The following is a 20088-nucleotide window of genomic DNA, read 5'->3' on the forward strand; positions in this document are numbered from 1 at the left end:
TTATCCAAGCCAGGAGTGGCTAAAATAGAGAAGTTATTCTCCCCATTACAAGTCAGTGGAGCATCAACATGATTTTGAAGCTGTTATTTTACAATGCTACATAATGTTGCTTTAAGCCATATGCCATGCATAGCCAAATTGTTGGTACCCTTTCGTTCAAGAAAGAAAAACCCACAATGGTCACTAAAATCACTTCAAAACATAATTTACTTAAAATCAACTAATGAAAATCAGAGATGTTTGAATTCAGAATAATAATTAAAAAAAAAAAACTAATGAAACTGGCCTGAACAAAAATGATGGTGTCTATAACTTAATATTTTGTTGCACAACATTTTGTTGCACAACCAGACTGCGTGTTTCTCCTTCAACAGATGTTTAAGAGTATTTAGATCAGGGCTCATGTTTTGCGACTCATGATCTGCGACTGAGACCAAGCTTTCTGACACTGGGCACTGTTTTTTCACAAACAGTTAAATGTTATTTTGCTAATAAATCCTATGTGTAATTTAGCTATATAAATTCTGATTGCAACTGTTTACAGACATACATACATACATACATACACACACCATGGTCAAAAGTGTTTAAAACAAACAAACAAACAAAAAAAATGTTGTTGTTTTTTTTATATATTTTTTTTAAGTAACTGCTTCTACTGTTCAGGGAAGGATTTCTATTAGATTTTGGAATGTTGTTGCATGTATTTGATTGCATTCAGCAACAAGAGCATTAGTGAGATCAGGATGTTGGATTATTACCACCCCACATCATCCCAAAAGTACTGAATAGTGTGCTATCACACAAGAAAAAAAAACAAAAACAAAAAACAGTTAAATGGTTATAGGCTTTATTCTTTTATTCTCCTCTAGCCCATGTCTGGCATTAGGCATGGTGCCAAAAGGTTATTGTTTATCTGCTCCAGAGAGCCCTATTCCATCCTCAATAAAATACAGGGACTATAGAAGCCATACACATTTTTGTTAGCAATGAAGTAGCTGAATGCATGGAACAGGTGTCCAAGTACATTTGTACATTACAGTGTCTGTGTATATACACTATATAATGCGATGACTTGTCTTTACAAAGGGCTTTAAGAACAAAAGACAAAAAATCTAAACAAACAAACAAAAACAATGTAACAAATGAAACAATGAGCTCTGGTTTTATTGGCTTGTTTATGGAACCGGTAAAAGCAGTTTTAACACAAAAACGTTTATTTCCAGTCCTAGCAAATACTATTTCTGTCCTCACGGTGTATGCTGTTGGCAAGCTGTAGCCGGTTAGCATTTAGCCTTACCCTACTTAGCATTTGTCTATTCACTTCCCCGGGTTAGCCTTTTACAAGTCTTAGTAGTTAGATGGGTGTTTAGCTCCAGTCTGGTAACAAGCTGAGGAAGTCCAGTTTGGTTTCATGGTAATGGACATTGAAAAGAAGAGATGGTAAAAGCTGGCTGAAAGAGTCGGCTAGCAATTACTTTTTAAACAAGCAGAGTGTGGAGGGTGGTATAATTGTAAAGGTAATGTACAAAGTAATCCAGCAAATTCTGAACAGTGTGCTAAATGCTGTTTTTTTGACAGGGGTTATTACAGGTCTTATTTCACAGTGTATGGGTTAACTGGAACTGAAAATGTGAGTTTTAAGATTTGTGTTTAAGCTTATATAAGCCAACATAAAAGAACTTGAACCTGAATGACACTTACTGTTGTGTTGGCTATTCCTAGCTATTCATGCTTAGAAAAACACTCCTTTCATATCCAATACAATAAGATTTCCGATGATAGGGTAATTTCTTATAAACAACCGGTTGGACTGTGGGAGATGACCTTCAACTCATTACACCATTTCACTTCAAGATGAAAACTATGCATTAAACAAATGTTCTGTGAAATACCTAAATTAGGCACAGTATTTAACAGAAAAACTCCATGAAATATCAGTTATTCAAGAGTTAAATGCTATTTACTGTAGCCTTAAGAGCTTTGAAAACAATATGACTTAAGGGTAGAACATGTATTTATATACTTCTGCTTTTCACACTGGCTAACCTTACAAAGATTGGTTTCCCTCTAGTTCCCTCCAGTTCTGTCACATCTGACTGAACCACTGATACTATGATTGGAAATTTGAGTGTTTCTATGACTAATTCTGAATTAGAGGCCTGTTTTCTATACTCACATGGTTGTTAAGAGAAATATTTACACAAATGTAGCACTTTGAATTCAGATAACTCTAAATACCCAAGAAATAGAACAGCATGTGTTTAAGTTCAAGGCCAGTAACTACAACACCACTTCCAATTTAAGTATTCTTACTTTTTCCACCATTTCATGTCTCACACACACACACATGCTAAATATAAAGAAGTGCTTCCATCCTCTGACACTTTTTTAAAAAGCCATGCAGCTCTCTTTCCATTACCCTTGTAAAAAATTGCCCTGAGGGCTCTGCATTCAGAAATCCCTTGGCATTCATGAAACCACTGCAGTCTTACTGTATTTGACTATTCACACATTAACACCTCAGAGTTTGAACTTTAAGTAGGACTGACAATTCCAGACCATTTTTTTTAATTAAACATTTTCCTAAATGACAGGGAATATAATCTTTGTACCTCCCCATATACTAAACACAATAAGTTCCAGCCTCCGTACTAGGCAGAGAACACATGGAAGTCAGTATTTAAAACCTGGGTCACATAATCTGTATCTGGTTTTCAAGTAGATATGTGTATATTGATGCTTATGTACCTCTGAAGTTCCTCTCCCAGTCTCTTTGACTCATCCTCAGGAAGCACTTTAAACATGTCATCTTCCTCAAGTCTTCGTTTGTATCCGATGCGGAAGAGGGGGTTCAACCAGCTGAAAGATCGGATAAAAAAAAGGAAGAACTAAATTAGTGAAAAAAAAATCCAATGAAATTAGATATGCTAATGTAATGCTACATAACATCTGCAAAGCTAATAAGCTAATATCTGACACTGTCTAATTAGAACAGGCTCTGTTCTTATTACAAAAACGTGAGACGAAAAATCATTTTAAGTAAACACATGTGATAAGATACGAACTTTTCTGCTGACAGAATATATGGAAGTCCTTATAAGAGACAAGACTGCGTACTGGAAAGCAACGGGAAAGCGCAAAATTTCGTGTTTAAATATGAATGTACTTAATGATGCTATCTGTCTGCCTTTCCTTAGGGTAGACATATTCTCTAGCTAGCTAGCGTTTTTATGACTTTAACGTAGCTAGTTAGCTCAGGTGAGAAACGAGGAAAAGCAGTCATGCTAAGACATGTGAGTTCTTGCGGAGACAATATGTAGAGTTGCTCATTCTGAAGCATATGTGGACCAGTTTAAGAAGCAAATTTATTCCATATCGATGTGTCAGTCGTTGAATTATTAACGTTTTCTACAAAAGATGATGTGACGTATGGTCATCATCTCCCCGAAGAAAAGGGATCCGCCTACTACGTCTGTTGCCCTAAGCTAATCTCGCTAGCCCATACATACTAGCTTGCTAGCTTATTACTTTTCCAAATTGATCTTTCCGAGATACTGTCGATGGGCACAGGCATACACAATTTACCAGTAACTTATTATTTATTTTCCCGTGGCCAGCAAAGCCATATAGACCTAAAACGTATATAAAAGACCGGTTGTAATAACTTAGCTAGCTAGCTTACTTACCAGAAGAGTATCTGCGAGAAAATATTAGCTGAAGCGGCCGGATTAATCTTGACATCTTTGCTTACAGGCTCCATAACGATTAGTAATTAGCCCTGGGGTTTTAGCTAGACACCCACGTGCCGCTCTACAGAGTTCTCTTCTCACTTCTAAACAGATTCCTCATAAACTGTTGTGTAACTTTGTAGTGTGCACATGGCAACGACCAGGTGACGACGGCTCTCTCGCGCTACTGCATCGTAAAGACGCAACTAGTGCGATCAAGGACGCCGCCCAGTTGGCCCGCGAGTGTACTGCTTGCTATTGGCCCTGGCCATTTTCGCAAAAAGCTTATTGGTTTACTTTCCCGTAGGTATGCATTTAGGTTTGAACTGCCACTGGTGGACATGTTAAAAAGCCTAATCGGAAGTGCTTAAATTGCGAAACACTTTTTACCATCGCATTTTTTATCGCGGCTATTAGTCAGTTATATAAATGAAAACTAAGAAAAGTAGAATCTGACATGCACCCTGTATGTAAATCTGCATGTAGTAAATTCTAGACATAACAAAAGGCCTTTTTTGTCGAGTGGACATTTAGATAAATCAACATATGGTGCATTTCACAGAGCAGAATTTAGCTTATCATTTATCTAGGCTTAAACCTAAAGTCTGCATGCCCCAATAGGAGGCGGGCTGGTGATTTTCAGGTCCAGAATTGTAGACCCTAAACATTGTGTAAGTTTTTGAGTTGTCCGTCATCCCACATGTCATTTAGCTTATTAATAATGAACAAATCTGGTATGTAATGGGTCTGGTGTGTTATAGTAGTGGTCTCCAAACCTGGTCCTGGAGGCCAACTATCTATCACATTTAAATGCATTCCTTGCACCAGCACCTGACCCAACTTACTGAAGTAAGTGTGTCCAAGCAGGGAACATAGGGAAATGGTGTGGGCAGTGGACCCCTAAAAAGACCACTGTGTCAGAGGAGGGAAATAAAATACATGAGCATAGTAGTGCTAAGCTAAGAAGCATTCCATTTACAGTTCTCATTTTAACTTTAAGTTGTTCAGCTTTCTGAGGTATTCTGCTTTGTGGAATTCTGCTTCTGCTGTTCACAAGAAGGGCATTGTAAGAAGGACTCACTAACGTCTTGAAACAAAGTCTTGCAAAGTCTTAGTATGCTGCTGTCCATTACAACAGCAAATGGTGGTCTCTCTTCTGGATTTTCAACAACATTGATCAGCTTATCCAGCATATTATCTCAACATGTGTCTGTTAGACACTGTGGGTGAAGAAACAATCTCTCAACAGCAGTGCAAAATGAACAGAGCATTTCAGTCCCTATTTAACATTAGAATAACATTAAACTGTCTACCAGTTAAGGTGATTAAAGAAGCTTTGGAGAACTAGGCACATTAACACATAATTTCTCTTAGCATGTAGTCTACACATTAGACTTGTTGCAAACAATAGTAGTAGGATTAATACAGATTAGACATGAGGCATAATCTGATACCAGGAGGTAGGTATCAGATTATGTCTAATCTGTATCAATTCTACAATTACAGTAAATAAGAATAGGAGCAGGGAAAAATGTGCCATTTTTCTGCCATATGCCAGTGCAGTTATAGTTGATGCTGCCATCACTAGGCTTGTCCTTAATACATGGAAAGTACATGGAAAGAGTCAGGTTGGTGACACAAGGAGCTAAATGAAATCATTTAATATGTGAATTAGGTATTTTTCTTTTCTCTTTCTCTCTCCGATGTTCTATATTTTTCTCTGTCCTATGTTATTCAGAGGATTTCCGTTGGATAAGCCTCTGAAAGGGCAGTGCATTAAAAACACACATTGAGAGACAGAACAGGTGGCCACTACATAGATAAAGGTATTGCTAAAACACACACACACACACAACAGAAAGAGAGTGCTGTTCCAACATCAAAACCTTATCCTAGCTGTGAAGCATGGCTGAGAGAATGTAGTGTTGTGTGGCAGCAGCCTTGGGGCCTGAATAGCTTGGGATTATTAAAGGGCCAATGAATGTTAAATTATATCTGCAAATTCTGTGGCATAATGTCAAATTGTACCTTTGTGATGTAAAACATGGTCTCAGTTAAAGCTTATTAGCCACCATGCAGTCAGGTCTGCTCTCACTATGTTGGTTTTTTAAACAAGACAAAAATGGTATTGTGTAACATTTCAGATATGTTTTGGCGCTATGAAAAGATATTACCCTGTGCCCAGGAACTCTAACCATTCTGCCAAAATACTCACTTATATACATTTTTAGGGCCCCTGTCAGTCACAGGCCCTTTCAATCCTAATATTCCTTCCCATATGGTGCCCTGATTGCAGAATCCACAATGCCCCCTGTTACTAATAAAAAAATTAATTCAGAATTTCAGCAAAAGCTGGAAAAAAGTTTTCCTTAATAAAACACTGATCACTATTCACTGGAATCCAACTTTAAGCTCTTAAAGCTCTTCCATTTTAACTACCCAAACTGGTTGAACTCAAGTAATGCTTTCAATAAATCTTGAGCTCTTCAAAACACAACTCAATAAGTGAGAGAGTTATTGCGTGAGTCATGTCATGTTCCTGAAAAAAAGCAAAAATGATGAGTCATAACACAGTAGTAAAGTCTGAACCTTGGCCAATGCAATTCAAGCTCACTGAAAATCCATACAACTTATATCGGCCATTTCAGGTCCGTAAAAATCTTATAACAAGCTTAATATGGGGGATTATTATGTGAGTAGTATAATGTTCACTACAGTATTCAGTGCTACGAGCATTCAAAGCTGTCAGTTACATTTTATTCTCATTAATGAAGCCTATAATATCTTATTTGCCACAAAGATTTTACAGTCAATCACTGCTGGATGTCTGGAGTCACTTTTAAGGGGCTAAATATTTATGAAGTAATTTATTTTGCATTCTGTATTTATATTTAATTGACATTACTTTGTAAAAAAAAACTTTTTGTCAAAAAAGCCAAATTATATTAACCATGATTCCATTGTAAACCAATAAAAGTGGACAACATCCAGGGAGGTGAACACTTTTTACAGGCACTGTATATTTCTCAATTAGACATGTAAACCGTGGGGACGGGTTGTGGTAAGCCTATTGGGGCTGCTATCTTTGCTCTAAAAAGGTAAAGGTGCACGTATTTGTCACTGTACACTGTACAGCAAAATGTGTCCTCCGCATTTAACCCATCTGGTAGTGAACACACACTCACACACATGTGTTAGGGGCAGTGAGTACACACACACACACACACACACACACACCCCCAGAGCGGTGGGCAGCCAACTCCAGCGCCCGGGGAGCAGAGAGGGTAAAGGGCCTTGCTCAAGGACCCAACAGTGGCAACTTGCCGAGCCCGGGAATCGAACCCACAACCCTGTTATCGATATCGATATATAATTTCAGCAATGATGATTATAGAACTGAAAACATTTGGTCTCCAAAATGACCCAGAAAGGATGCCAACTATATATATTTTCTTTGTCACACACCCTCATCATCCTGAACCCCACTCCCCAACCGCTATGGCGCCCATGAGTACTGCTATTGCCACTTAGCTCTGCCTTACCAGGGTTGGGTAGTAACGAAATACATGTAACAGCGTTACATGATCAGGATACAAAAACAAACAAACTGTGAATTAGTAGGTAATTAGATTACAGTTTAAAAGTAGAAAGATTGCAATCAGTATTACATTGCAGTCTAAATAGGATCACTACTTTTGCCAGCATAAGTCTATAAATGTATAAGTTTATATATAACTTATATATAACATGCTGTGACATTATATGCAGACAGCTTATAAAGCACATGAAACATGAAACACAGCAGGTACTTTGGTAGTTAAGTATAGAATATATAAATAAGATAAATAGGATGCAGACAGATTAAAATACTATGGGTAGTGGGGGTAGGAGGTTTAGTTTAGTCTCAGTAAATCTCACTGCTTGTGGGACAAAGCTATTGCAGAACCGTGCAGTGACAGCACGGATGCTCCTGTACCTTCTGTCAGATGGCAGCAGGGAAAAAAGTCCACGTGAGGGATGAGTGGGGTCCTTCACAATGCTGATGGCCTTACGGGTGCAGCTTGTTGGTGTGAATATCTGTGACAGAGGTGGCAGAGGGGAGAGAGACCCCTATGATCTTCTCAGCTGTCCTCACTATTCTCTGTAGTGTCTTGCGTTCTGAGGCGTTGCAATTCCCAAACCAGGTGATGATGCAGCTGCTCAGGACTGCTCCACAGTCCCACCATAGAAAATGGTGAGGATTGGAAAAGGAATATGAGCTTTTCTCAGTCTCCACAGGAAAAAAAGCGCTGCTGTGCTTTTTTTGGCAATGGAGCTGGTGTTGAAGGACCATGTGAGATTCTCTGTGATGTGGACACCAAAGGTTTTGTCCACATTAAGAGACAAGTTGTTGGTTCTGCACCAGTCTGGTAGCTGCTGCAACTTCTCTCTCATGTATCATCTGCCAATTTTACAATGTGATTTGTGTTGTGTGTTTGTGCAGCACAGTCATGAGTCACAGTTGAGGCAGGACACTAAGGACTTCTTTGGCACAGGGATGATGGTGGTGGTCTTGCACGTTTGGACGACTGCAGTGCTCAGGCAGATGTTGAAGATATCCGCAAAAACATCTGCCAGCTGTTCAGCACATTCTCCACTCTGAGCAGAGTTTTCCTTACGTCAGCAGTGGACAGGCATAGTGTTACAGTGTGGTGTGGGGTTTGGACTCAAGTGCAGTTTATTTATTTATACTACCTCTTTTTTGGAGGTATTATTTTATGGTGCGTGTAATGGATGGTGAATGCCTTGAAACACCACAAATGGTGTGTACTCAAACAAAGGACAGTCTAAACCCTTTTTCATCTCAAACTATTTTCTTTTTCTAGTTTTCATTTTCGCCACTGATTTCAACAAACTCTTTCTTTTCAGCTGTTCACAACTTAAACTTGGAGTTCTTTGCTCCAGCTCCACCAGCTTTCCTACTGTGCTGGCCAGGCCCCCTGCTGGTGGCTGACGGTACAAGCTGCCTGCTTACACATAGTACCTGTTCACCTGTAAGACATTTGGTCTTCCTTGCTGTTGTGCAGTTCTGTGCTTCAAACTAAGCATAAAAGTTGTTTAACTTGGTGTCCCAAAGTTCATACCCCTGTGGCCCAAGCTCACTTCTTCAGTTCAATTTCTAACCAACATCTTGACAACAACCTTCACTAGAACATGTTAACGAAATTAATTCTGTTTAAAATTCTACTCAGAAATCCTATTTGATCAAACAGCTACTTGGAAGCCAGCAACAGACTGAACAATCTGGAGTTGAAACAGTAGCAATATTTCCCATAAAACTGGGGGAGTATTTTGTTCTTTCTAAAATTTACATCTAATATTACATTTGGTGTAAAGATCCAATAGTGTTCACTTTGTGAGACACTCAAGTACCAGCAAAACAAAACTACAAATGGACACATAAAAGTGACTACTGGAAAGTATCTTTTGTTGATGGTATATCAGTTCATGTATCAAACTTTTATAATTCAACTGTGCAAAGCAAAATACAGAAATTCTGGGAGTTAGAGGAGGCTGTGATTTTTAAATGGCTAACATGAACTTGTAACATGTCAATTAAAGATTATTCTACGAACAACCCAATGACCTGTTTTATTGATGAGCCCATATGTGCATATGTCTGTATATTGAGTATTTTGCAATGGTTTGGAGAGTTAATTATAAATATCAAAACTGCAGGTATCTATTTTATTATGCAATTATTGGAATTGCCATGAGACAAAGAAGGACATAATAATCCAAGAAACAATATTTGCATATGGACGTTACCATTGTTTTGTCATTCTTTGTGTTTCCAAATTCTAACCAACAGTTGGGGACATAACTTTTAATTGCTCTCAAAAGAAGGCCCACAAATGGTAAGTTTATATTGTATCCGAATCACCACTGCAATGTCTTTTATCAATCTGACCTAACTATTTGTTTCTCTTATCTGGACATATATGTGCTATGGCAGACATTTCAGGCCCTTACAATAACATTCACTACTAAGGTACTCAGTTACTGACCCCTTACGCCTTAGCCATCTGCCTGAAATCATTCTTGTGGAGTGATGTGTGTGTATGTGCGTCACTGTGTTGTGGTGACATGGATGGCTAATGTGGATACAAAAGGCTATTGGTCAGTTGTTGAAAAGGTTTGAGTACAGGGCCCTCCCTGTTGTATATAAAGCAACCAGAAGGAGATACAGCTCCCAGACACAACTCCACTGCAAACACCCCCTTCAGAACCACACACATTTAGAGATCTTATCCAATCCTCACGTGACTTTTCAACTCAACATTCTTGAAGGACAATGGCAAACATGGCCACAGAGATTGTTGCCTTTCTGCTGTCCATATCAGGCTGGGTTCTAATCTCTTCTACACTGCCCACTGACTACTGGAAAGTTTCTTCTGTTGATGGAACTGTCATCACTACAGCAACCTTTTGGTCCAATCTCTGGAAAACGTGTGTTACAGATTCTACTGGAGTCTCCAACTGCAAGGACTTTCCCTCTATGCTGGCTTTAGATGGTTGGTTATCTTGTGCACATGCTGCCATAGTGAATGCATAATTTGTAGTGCATGCCTTAGAGTATCACAGGCAAAATAAAATGTAATTGTGTGTGCATATCTGTGTTTATGTAGCCTTGTGTGTAACTAGTGAGTTGTGAGTGTCTTACTGCATTTATAATTAGAGTCAGAGTCCTAGTTCCTCCTCTTTGAAAGGGCAGGTGACTGTGATTGTTAATGCAAAAGAGCAGCAAGGTATCAAATAGCTCTAATGTGCTTTTGGCTCAATCCATGTATGGCTATGGTACAAATTAGCCAGGGCCAAGTAGCTTTCTGTATCATTTAAACAGGTTTTCACCGTGCCATGGCTGTTTAATTTTTGCCAACTGCACTTAAGGTAACACTAACACTAGTTTTGAGAGCATGAAAGGATTTTCAACAGGCAGGAATAATAAGGGTAAGAGGAATTCAATGCATTCAACTTCTAAGGTCTGTTAATGACCTTGTAGGACATAGGAAATAAGGAAATATAGGGAAAGTAGCACCACTGCATGCAATGCTCTGCTTTCTGTGGGGGGATTAGTATGCTAATGCATGTTAAAAAATGCTGCCCAGATACCTCATTTTCATGCTCTCAAAGCAAAAGTTAGTAAATCAAACTCTTGTTCTACATGTCATAAAAAGCCTGGAAATAGCGTTAACTGTTTACATTTACACGTGACCTGAATCTATAATAGTTACTAATTAGAGATAGCATGTCGCATTGATGATCATTGTATTGGGCCAATATTAGTAGAAAATGCTGGATCGAATACTGGATAGGAAAAAATAAAAGAAAATTATTATATTATGTGACAAATCTAGCCCGACATTTTACACATTAAACGTACAATGGGATGTTGGCTATGTATTTCCTTTTAGGGGAGGTGTTTAAGTAGTTTGAGCCTACTTTAAGTGCTTCAATTGAGAAAAACGATCAAAGATTAGTAGTGTTTAAAGAAAAATATCACATTACACCTGTTACTCAGGCTTATTTAACAGGTGCCACACTGTGCCCTTTAATTTGCAACACCAACAGATTTCTTTCAACAGATTGTTATTAACACACTTTAAAATATGACACAAAGCGATAAAACCGCTAGCCTTGTTCTGAATCTTAATGGCAAATCACTATTTTAAGTTGTGCCACAGCAGCTCAATGGCTTTCAAATCAGGACATCTACTAGGCCACTACAAAACTTTATATTGTTTTTATATAAGTCGTACAGAGGTAGACTTTGTCTGGAACTTTGTAGGATTGTGTTTTGCTTGTTTAGACCTTTTAACCCACTTTAAATTTCTAATGTTGTCTAGTCAGGTTTGAATCCCTGACTGGACACAAGCAACACCAGTAAGAGTCCTTGGGCAAGCATCCTAAAACTATGGTTGCTTATGAGTTTTGCATGCATTGTAACTTGTGTAGCAAGGTGTGAGAAGTGCTAATCAAGCCTAGGTGCATCTAGTTTAATTGATTCGAAGTAACTACTAAATTCAGTAGTGAATTGTGACTAAGATTTTTGCTGTCCATCTGTGTCCGTCTCAAATGGTAAATATGATTGTTTCATCTTGTCTTGTCTTGTGTTAGTAAAGTGTCCTTGCTAAGAGTTGCTACTACTGTTTTTCAACAACTGAATCTTGATTTGGCTACTGCTTACATTCACAGTCAGTGATTGATGTAATATTACCAGACGATCTAGAGCAGTGGACTTCAACACTCCTCCTGAAGAGCTACCTTCCTACTGGCTTCATCTCCAACCCAAATCTAACACACCCAATTCAGCCAGTCAGTGACTTCTAAAAGCAGAAATTAGTTGGATCTGGTGGTAGCAATTAGGGTTGGATATAAAGCCTGCAGGAGCAAGGTTGGAGACGACTGATCTAGAGTGATCTAGAGTGAAGGGCATAAACAGGGGTAACCACCGTTCACTGCACACACTGAAAATAATAAACAGCAGTATAATATCATAATTACTGATTGTTTTCTTGAAGTTAATTCCTCTCATTGTTTTTTTTTTTTTTATCCTGTAGCTTATATCCAGGCTTGCCGTGGGCTGATTATATCAGCAGTATGTCTGGGCTTCTTTGGGACAGTTCTGGCCTTGGTGGGGATGAAATGTACAAAAATAGGTGGCTCTGATATCACAAAGGCCAGGATAACCTGTTTGTCTGGACTGCATTTTATACTCAGTGGTGAATGTCAAGAGTTTCTACTACATTTTTACTGCTCTACTGTTTTCTGTGTTGTTTTTATAAAGAACACAACGCTATGAGAAATGTGTAACCTTAAGGGTAAATAAGGGCGGATTTATATGTGTTGTTTGGTGTAGCGTTGTGGGCAACAACATTGCCTCCATCATCGCTGACTAAGATTTGATTTCCTGACCGGACAAAAACCCCACGCTACACCAATAACACAGAGTCCTTGGACAAGACTCCTAACACTGCATTTGCTTGCATCTATTGTAGCATTATATCTAAAGTGTAAGAAGTTTGTTTTTTTTCCTTTATCTCTTTTTTCTTTCTCTTTTGTCCCTCTCTGCAGGTATATGCTCTCTGACAACATGTTCATTATATGCACACAGAATAACCTCTGAATTTTTTGACCCGTTATTCATGGCACAAAAGTAAGTGATTCTACAACTATTGCCAAACACTTGTCCTGTGATGAACCTTATGACATTCAATCAGATCTAATGTCTGTAATCTGTTCATATCCATCCAGGTTTGAATTGGGGGCCGCACTCTTTATCGGTTGGGCAGGATCTGTGCTCTGCATCCTGGGGGGCTTCATTTTCTTCTTCTCTATGACAGAGGGCTTCAGCATGAGGTAGTGTGGGGTACATTTTGCACAACATGGAGTAGATTACAGTTGGATCACTAATATGACACTTTAAAGATGGTGTCATGGATTTTGGCAAAAATGTAGATAGAATTATTTCACACACAGCTCTAAAACACATGCACATGTGTTGGCTGGACTAGAACACCTGAATGCTAAAGCTTAAGTTAATTGTAATCAGTTGTCTAAAATGATGAAACAGCTCAATAACAAGCTAATTTTAATGAAGGGCCCTTTAATTAAAAAATATAACTGTGTATTTATGTGTTCATGCAGACTAGTGTTCTGATCTGGTTCAAGAAATATCCTAGTCTGGTTCTAAAGGAAAGCGTGTTGCGTTGCTTTCTGCTCATGCTCCTTGGCGATCCCAGCTCACGAAGCAGTCACAGCATACTCAGGTGCCCAACTAAAATATAATAATAATTAAAAATAATAATAGTCAAGTCAAGTCAAGTCAGATTTATTTGTATAGCGCTTTTTACAACTGTTGTCGTCACAAAGCAGCTTTACATAATTAGTAATTAATAAAAGACAGAGACAAAGAAGAAAGAAGAAATAACGTAAGACATGAAGGATCAAAGACCCCCAGTGAGCAAGCCAACGGCGACAGTGGCAAGGAAAAACTTAATCAGAGCTGGAGGAAGAAACCTTGGGAGGAACCAAGGCTCACAAGAGGGACCCATCCTCCTCTGGGCAGAACTATTTAAACATTATTGATAAAAATTGCCAAACCAGATACAACAGATAGTTAATAGTGGTGATATTAACAGTGGCAGATAGTTACGAGTCCATTTAGGTTTTAACATGGTCATTAAACAGGTAGCAGTGGTAGGCGGGTAAGCCGCTGGTCTGCTATGGGTGGTGGTGGGTGGGGGGCCTGCTGGTTGGACTGGTAGGTGGCAGCTGGTTTGACGCAGGTAGAGGGGACCTCAGCGGGCAATCTTCCAGCAGGTCGGGCTGGGTGGCCATTTACTCAGAGAAGGTAAAAAGAGAAAGTTAGTTCTGAGAGGAATTTTATCGAGGGCAGAGAATGTTGAGCAGTATCAGAATGTGTCTGACGACTCCGGCAAGTCTGACTATAACAGCCTAATTAAAAGGAGAGAGACAGAAGGTAACACAGACACAGGAGCACCCTGAAAACGCCAGCATCTATCTGCTCCACTGTCAACAAACCTGAGTGATCGATGTAAGCAACGAGACAACAGCTCCAGCATCTCAGTGTACTACAATTCTCTGGGTCCGCAAACCCCTGGACCTGCAGCCTTTATCTAAGAAACATTCATTACCAAAAAGCTAAACTAAACATATGAGTTTTCAGCTTAGATTTAAAGATTGAGACTGTGTCTGAGTCCCGAACATTATCTGGAAGGTTATTCCAGAGTTGGGGGGCTTTATAAGAAAAGACTGTTCCCCCTGCTGAGGTTTTCTGAATTTTGGGAACAAGTAAGAGGCCAGCACCCTGAGATCCCGCAGGTACTCAGGAGCGAGGCCATGTAGGGCTTTATATGTTAATAGAAGAATTTTGTATTCAATACGGAATTTAACTGGGAGCCAATGAAGTGCTGATAGAACTGGACTGATATGGTAAAATGTTCTAGTTTTAGTAAGGACCCTGGCTGCAGCATTTTGAACCAGCTGAAGTTTATTGAGGTTCCTGCTGGAACAACCTGACAAAAGTGCATTACAGTAATCTAGACTTGAGGTAATAAAAGTGTGTACTAGCTTTTCTGCATCTTGTAGAGATAAGTTTTTTAGTTTGGCAATGTTCCTAAGCTGCATAAATGCTGTCCTACTAATATTGGCTATATGTTGCTAAAATGATAAATCTGAGTCGAATGTGACGCCAAATTTTTTAGCTGCTAAACCAGGAATAATGGAAGCATCAGCCAAATCTAACATTAAGTCGGATAATTTATTTCCAGTGTCTTTTGGACCTAAAAGGAGAACTTTGGTTTTGTCACTGTTGAGGAGAAGGAAGTTATGTGACATCCAGAGTTATATATCCTTTACACAGTCCTCCATTTTCTGTAATCTAAATTTATCATCAGGTTTGGCTGATATATAGAGCTGTGTGTCATCTGCATAAAAATGGAATTTAACGCCATATCTGCTTATAACTGAGCCCAGTGGTAACATGTATAATGTAAATAATAGCGGTCCTAATAATTGAGCCTTGCGGAACTCCATATGTTACTTCTGTGTAATTTGAAGATAAATCTTTTATCTTTCCAACCTTATAGCGTCCCATTAGATATGATTTGAACCATGATAGGGCTGTTCCTGTGATTCCAACCATTTTCTCTAATCTTTCTAGTAATATAGTATGCTCTATTGTATCAAAGGCTGCACTAAAGTCTAGTAGGGCTAATAAAGATACATGGCCTTGATCAGAGGCAAGAAGGAGATCATTTGTAATCTTCACTAGGGCTGTCTCTGTGCTGTGATTGGGTCTAAATCCAGATTGGAATTTCTCATACATGTCATTCTTACTCAGGTATAAGCAGAGTTGTTTCTAATATCTTAGATATGAATGTTAAGTTGCAGATGGGTCTATAATTAGACAATACACTGGGATCAAGACAATACACTGGGATTTGGTTTCTTGATTAAAGGTTTTATGACTGCTAATTTAAGGGTTTAGGGGAAAATGCCCAAGGCTAAGGGATGAATTTACAATTGTTAAAAGAGGTCTGATTATAATTGGGAGTATTTCTTTTAGCAATTTATAGGGAATTGGGTTGAGTGGACAGGTTGTACAAGGTTGTGAAATATTTTTTTCTAGTTCTGGCTGTGGAAGTGGGTTGAAGGCTTCCAGCCTTTGTTCTACAACTAAGTTATGTTCTAAAGCAGCTACACCAGGTGATGGCCATGTTTGATTTAATAAGGAGGGTTGGATTTGTTGTCTAATATTTTATTATTAAAATAGTTCATAAAAACATGACTGGTTAAAGATGCTGGAATCTGAGGTTGAGTATCTGCCTGGCTTTTAGTAAGTTTAGAGATCTCACTAAAAAGGATTGTTTTTGTTTTTCTCGATCAGCGAAGCCAAATACACTGAGCGAGCTTTAATGAGTGCCTTTCTATATTCACTAAGGCTGTCCTTCCATGCAGAGTTGAACACCTCTGGTTTGGTTGTCCCCCATTTATGCTCTAGTTTCCGCATTGTTTGTTTTAAGGTACGAGTATGATCACTGTACCATGGTGCAAGCCTTTTTTGTCTTGTCATTTTACTTTTAAACGGTGCTACTTTGTCTAAGGTTGATCGGAGGGTATTTTCTAGATCGTTTGTTGATTTAAATAGCTCCGTTTGGTCTGATGGAGTGTAAGCTAAGGTCGATAGGGGTGGGAGGTTTTTAGTAAACTGTACAGCTGTCATTGAGACTATTGTACGCTTCAGACAGTGTTGGGGGACGAATTAACATTTTGCCTAAGATGTAGCTCAAAGGAGATTAGATAATGGTCTGATTTTACTGAGCTTTGAGGTACAGGCTCAGCATGATCAATGCTAACACCCAGGGTCAGGACTAAATCTAGGGTATGGTTACAGTGATGTGTGGGTCCAGTTACGTTTTGTGTGATGCCGACAGAATCTAAAATTGATACAAACGTGTTTTTTCAAAATGAGTATTAAGTCTCCTACTATTATAACTTTGTCGCTGCACACTGCCAAGTCTGCAGCAAAATCACCAAATTCTTTTAAAAAATTCAGAATAGGGCCCTGGAGGCCTATAAATATTAATTAGTGTGAATGCATTTTTATTTGTGGCTGGATTTGATATATTAATGTAGAGAATATCAAAAGAAGTGAAGGTGATGCAGTGTTTTTGAATAATATCTATCTAATGTATTCTGGTAAATTATGCATACTCCACCTCCTCTGTCTGATAATCTAGGGCTATGTACATATTTATAACCTGCGGGGTGGCTTCATTTAGTGCTATATATTGATCAGGTCTAATCCAGGTTTTAGTGAGGCAGAAAACATCTAGTTTCTGATCACATATAATTTCATTTACGATGACTGCTTTCGAGATTGATTGATTGCGAGAATTTAACACTGATTAAATTATTAAAACGAGCTGATCTAGATGTTCTATGTTTGGGTTTAATTCGGGGCACAGACACAGTCTCAATATTGTTTAACCTGGGTAACACCTCAAAGCAGCTCGCAGACGGTCGGTTTAGCCTGTCTGTCTGCGGCCTGGTCCCGGCTCTGGATTGTCTGCAACCTTTAACACTACTCTGCCGACTAATTAGCAGACTATGGGCTATGCTGCACGAAAGTAGGGCAGCACCCCCCCACGTAGGGTGGACGCCATCCCTACCTAAAAAAACAGGCTTGCCCTCAAACTTTAACCAATTATCTATGAAGCCCACATGATTTTCTGAACACCACTTGGACATCCAGCGGTTCAGCACTGTGAGTCGGCTGTAAGACTCAGCGCCGCGCAATAAAAAAATAAAATAAAATAAATAAAAAGATAATAATGCCTTATTATCTAGTCAGGCAGCTGGCTCTCCAGCTGCCCCTTTGTTTACTCAGTTCTAGTTTCCCCTGTGTCCCAAGCTAGGCTTGTGGTTTCATTTATCCCCTTCTTTTGGGTAGATCCTTAGTTTTGTTCAGCTCATTCCCTTCCACTCCCTGTTCCTCCCAGTCCCAGGTTTGTTGTGTTCGCCACTTTGTCACCTTATGTTTGTGTTCTAGTTTTGACCTAGTAGATTGCTGCACCCTGTTTGTCCTGCACCTTGTTTTGTACACCCTTTAATGTTCAAATAAACACCTTGCTTAATTCCATCTCTGCGAGTGTTCATCCCGTCTTGTCTGGCCGTACACGCCATGACACAGTGCACCTTCAAAACAGGTGGGGGTTGTAATTGCAGTGACTTCAAGGGTGAAACATCATGTTGCATTTAAAATAAAAAATGATGGAAACTGATGGAAATTAACCTGTTAACTTAGTCCAGGGGTGCACATTGCCAGTCCTGGAAGGCCAGTCACCATCAAGGTTTTGTAGTTTTCCTACCCAAACACACCCACTTTGGCTGGTAATTAACTAACAAATTCCATAAGGTGTTTTAAATAGGGCAAATATTAAACTTTGCTGGAGATTAGTCGTGAAATACACATTAGTTATTTGTTTTCATTTAATTTATACTTCACAAAAACATTGAGTGTTTTAGTCTTTTAGCTAACATTTAATCAATACAGGCAAAGTGCTATTCATACTAAACCAGAACAGGCAGAAGCAGCTTCAGGTTTAGCAGCCCTGCCTCCCCATGTCACAGCCCTACCTCCAATTGAAGAAGGAGGTGAGCAGCACTGTGATGAACAACTCGTCAGCTGGCATAATTGCAGGTCTCAGTGGGAATTTCTTTTAGTATTATTGCTGAAAATCTTTACAATTAAATTCTTTACAATATATTTACATTTTAATTACATTTCTAGACCCTGTTGCAAAACAAAAGAACAGGCTGGCATGCTTTTTATGCTGGTCTATGTAAATCTGGTGCTGACTTAGCTGGTGACCAGTCATGCTGGTCTATGCTGTTTTTTTTCCATCTGGGCAATTCATTTTCAAAGTATTTTACAAACTTCTGTTGGGTTTGTTCTTGTTAGTTTTTGGGGCTTTACATTAGCAGATTAGCATGCAAACTTTAACTAATTGTGTAGTTTGTCTGGCTATTGTTTAAAATAACCAACTGGTTGTCAACTAGGTAGCTTTTATGACATCCCATTTTAAATCCCTATGCATTAATATGGAGTTTGTTCCCCCTATGGAATTTGGAATTGTTGCACCTTATTGCTGTACCTTAGTCATACAGTTCACACCTCTTTACAATGACCCATTCTTTCACAAATGTTTGTAAAAGCAGACTACATGACAAGGTGCTTAATTAATACACACGTGGCAATGGGAAACACTTAAATTCAGTGAAATTGTCTATAGCCTATAGACAACATTATCACATGCTGTGAGATTAAAATGCAGGCAAGATTTACATGGTGTGTGGTTTTAAAGACAAAGGTTGTATTTGTCATGCCTGCCCCTGTTCTGTCATGTGTGCCTATTTTCTGCCTGTTTTCTGTTGCCATGTGCTCCCAAGCACATTGCTTTGTTTGTCTTGTCAGTTCTAGCCCCTCCTGTTCATTAGTGTCGCCACCTCTGTAGCCACGCCTCTTTGTTAGTCCCAGGTATTCCTTGTGAGTCCCTTGTTATCCTCTGTATAAGTACCCCTGTGTTTCAGCCTTCCTTTGTCTGGGCTTGTGCATGTCCAGGTTGGTGTGTGGTCATGGTGGTGTTGTGGTTTGTTGATTTGGCCTGTTTATGTGATTTGTGTTGTTTTTTGGTAAGCTGGTGGTTGTGCTTGTTTGGTTTCTGTTTGTTGTGTTTTATTTTCTTGTATTAAAAGTTTCCAGTGAGTATGTCAAGTGTGACAAACAGTGACAGTATTATTTTATTATACACTGTTATTAAAATGTTCAGATGCTCCACACACTCAGATTGGGCCTATCACCTGGAGTCTATCACCTAGATCAAATGTATGCCCCTGTTTGTCAACATATCATGGCAGTATGCAGTGTTCTATTAGGTTAAAAATGAATTAGCCCATCTTTAAAATGAGTGTCAGACCATAGTCCTAAAATGTTAAATACGCCGTTTCAGTTGTTCAAGTTATATGCATGAAATGATGTAAATAGTCAATATACAGTTATTACACATGTTGCAAGTGTCATAGCCAAACATACTATTTGAAAAGATTGATCATGTTGCAAAAATTTAATAAAAACTCTCTCTGTTTTTATTAAAGGGGATACTCTTACAGTGGAGCCAGTTCTTTCATATCAACTCAAAACAAAAACATCAAGAATCCTGAAAGTCCTCATAGAGATGGAGCTCATCAAAGCTACTTGGCCAGACAATTTGGAAGGAATGCCTATGTGTGA

At 38.9% G+C, this 20088-nt stretch overlaps 2 protein-coding genes across 4 annotated transcripts in view; one reads left to right on the plus strand and one right to left on the minus strand.

Moving 5' to 3' along the window:
* abcc4 (ATP binding cassette subfamily C member 4 (PEL blood group)) overlaps positions 1-3907 on the minus strand; it is a 33965-nt gene extending 30058 nt beyond the window's left edge. For all 3 annotated transcript variants that reach the window (XM_072683878.1, XM_072683877.1, XM_072683879.1), the window contains exons 1-2: positions 3690-3907; positions 2752-2862 (exon numbers count right to left, since the gene is read on the minus strand). In XM_072683878.1, coding sequence (XP_072539979.1) covers positions 2752-2862; positions 3690-3763 — 185 coding nt within the window. In that variant the 5' untranslated portion in view covers positions 3764-3907. The remainder of the gene's footprint in view (positions 1-2751; positions 2863-3689) is intronic.
* Positions 3908-10065: 6158 nt separating this feature from the next.
* Positions 10066-20088, plus strand: cldn10a (claudin 10a). The gene is made up of 5 exons (XM_072682943.1): positions 10066-10285; positions 12332-12493; positions 12846-12927; positions 13026-13130; positions 19953-20088. Exons 1-5 carry the CDS (start codon positions 10066-10068, stop codon positions 20086-20088), a joined length of 705 nt encoding a protein of 234 aa, XP_072539044.1.

Source organism: Salminus brasiliensis, chromosome 7 (assembly GCF_030463535.1).
Source record: "Salminus brasiliensis chromosome 7, fSalBra1.hap2, whole genome shotgun sequence".
Classification (NCBI taxonomy): domain Eukaryota; kingdom Metazoa; phylum Chordata; class Actinopteri; order Characiformes; family Bryconidae; genus Salminus; species Salminus brasiliensis.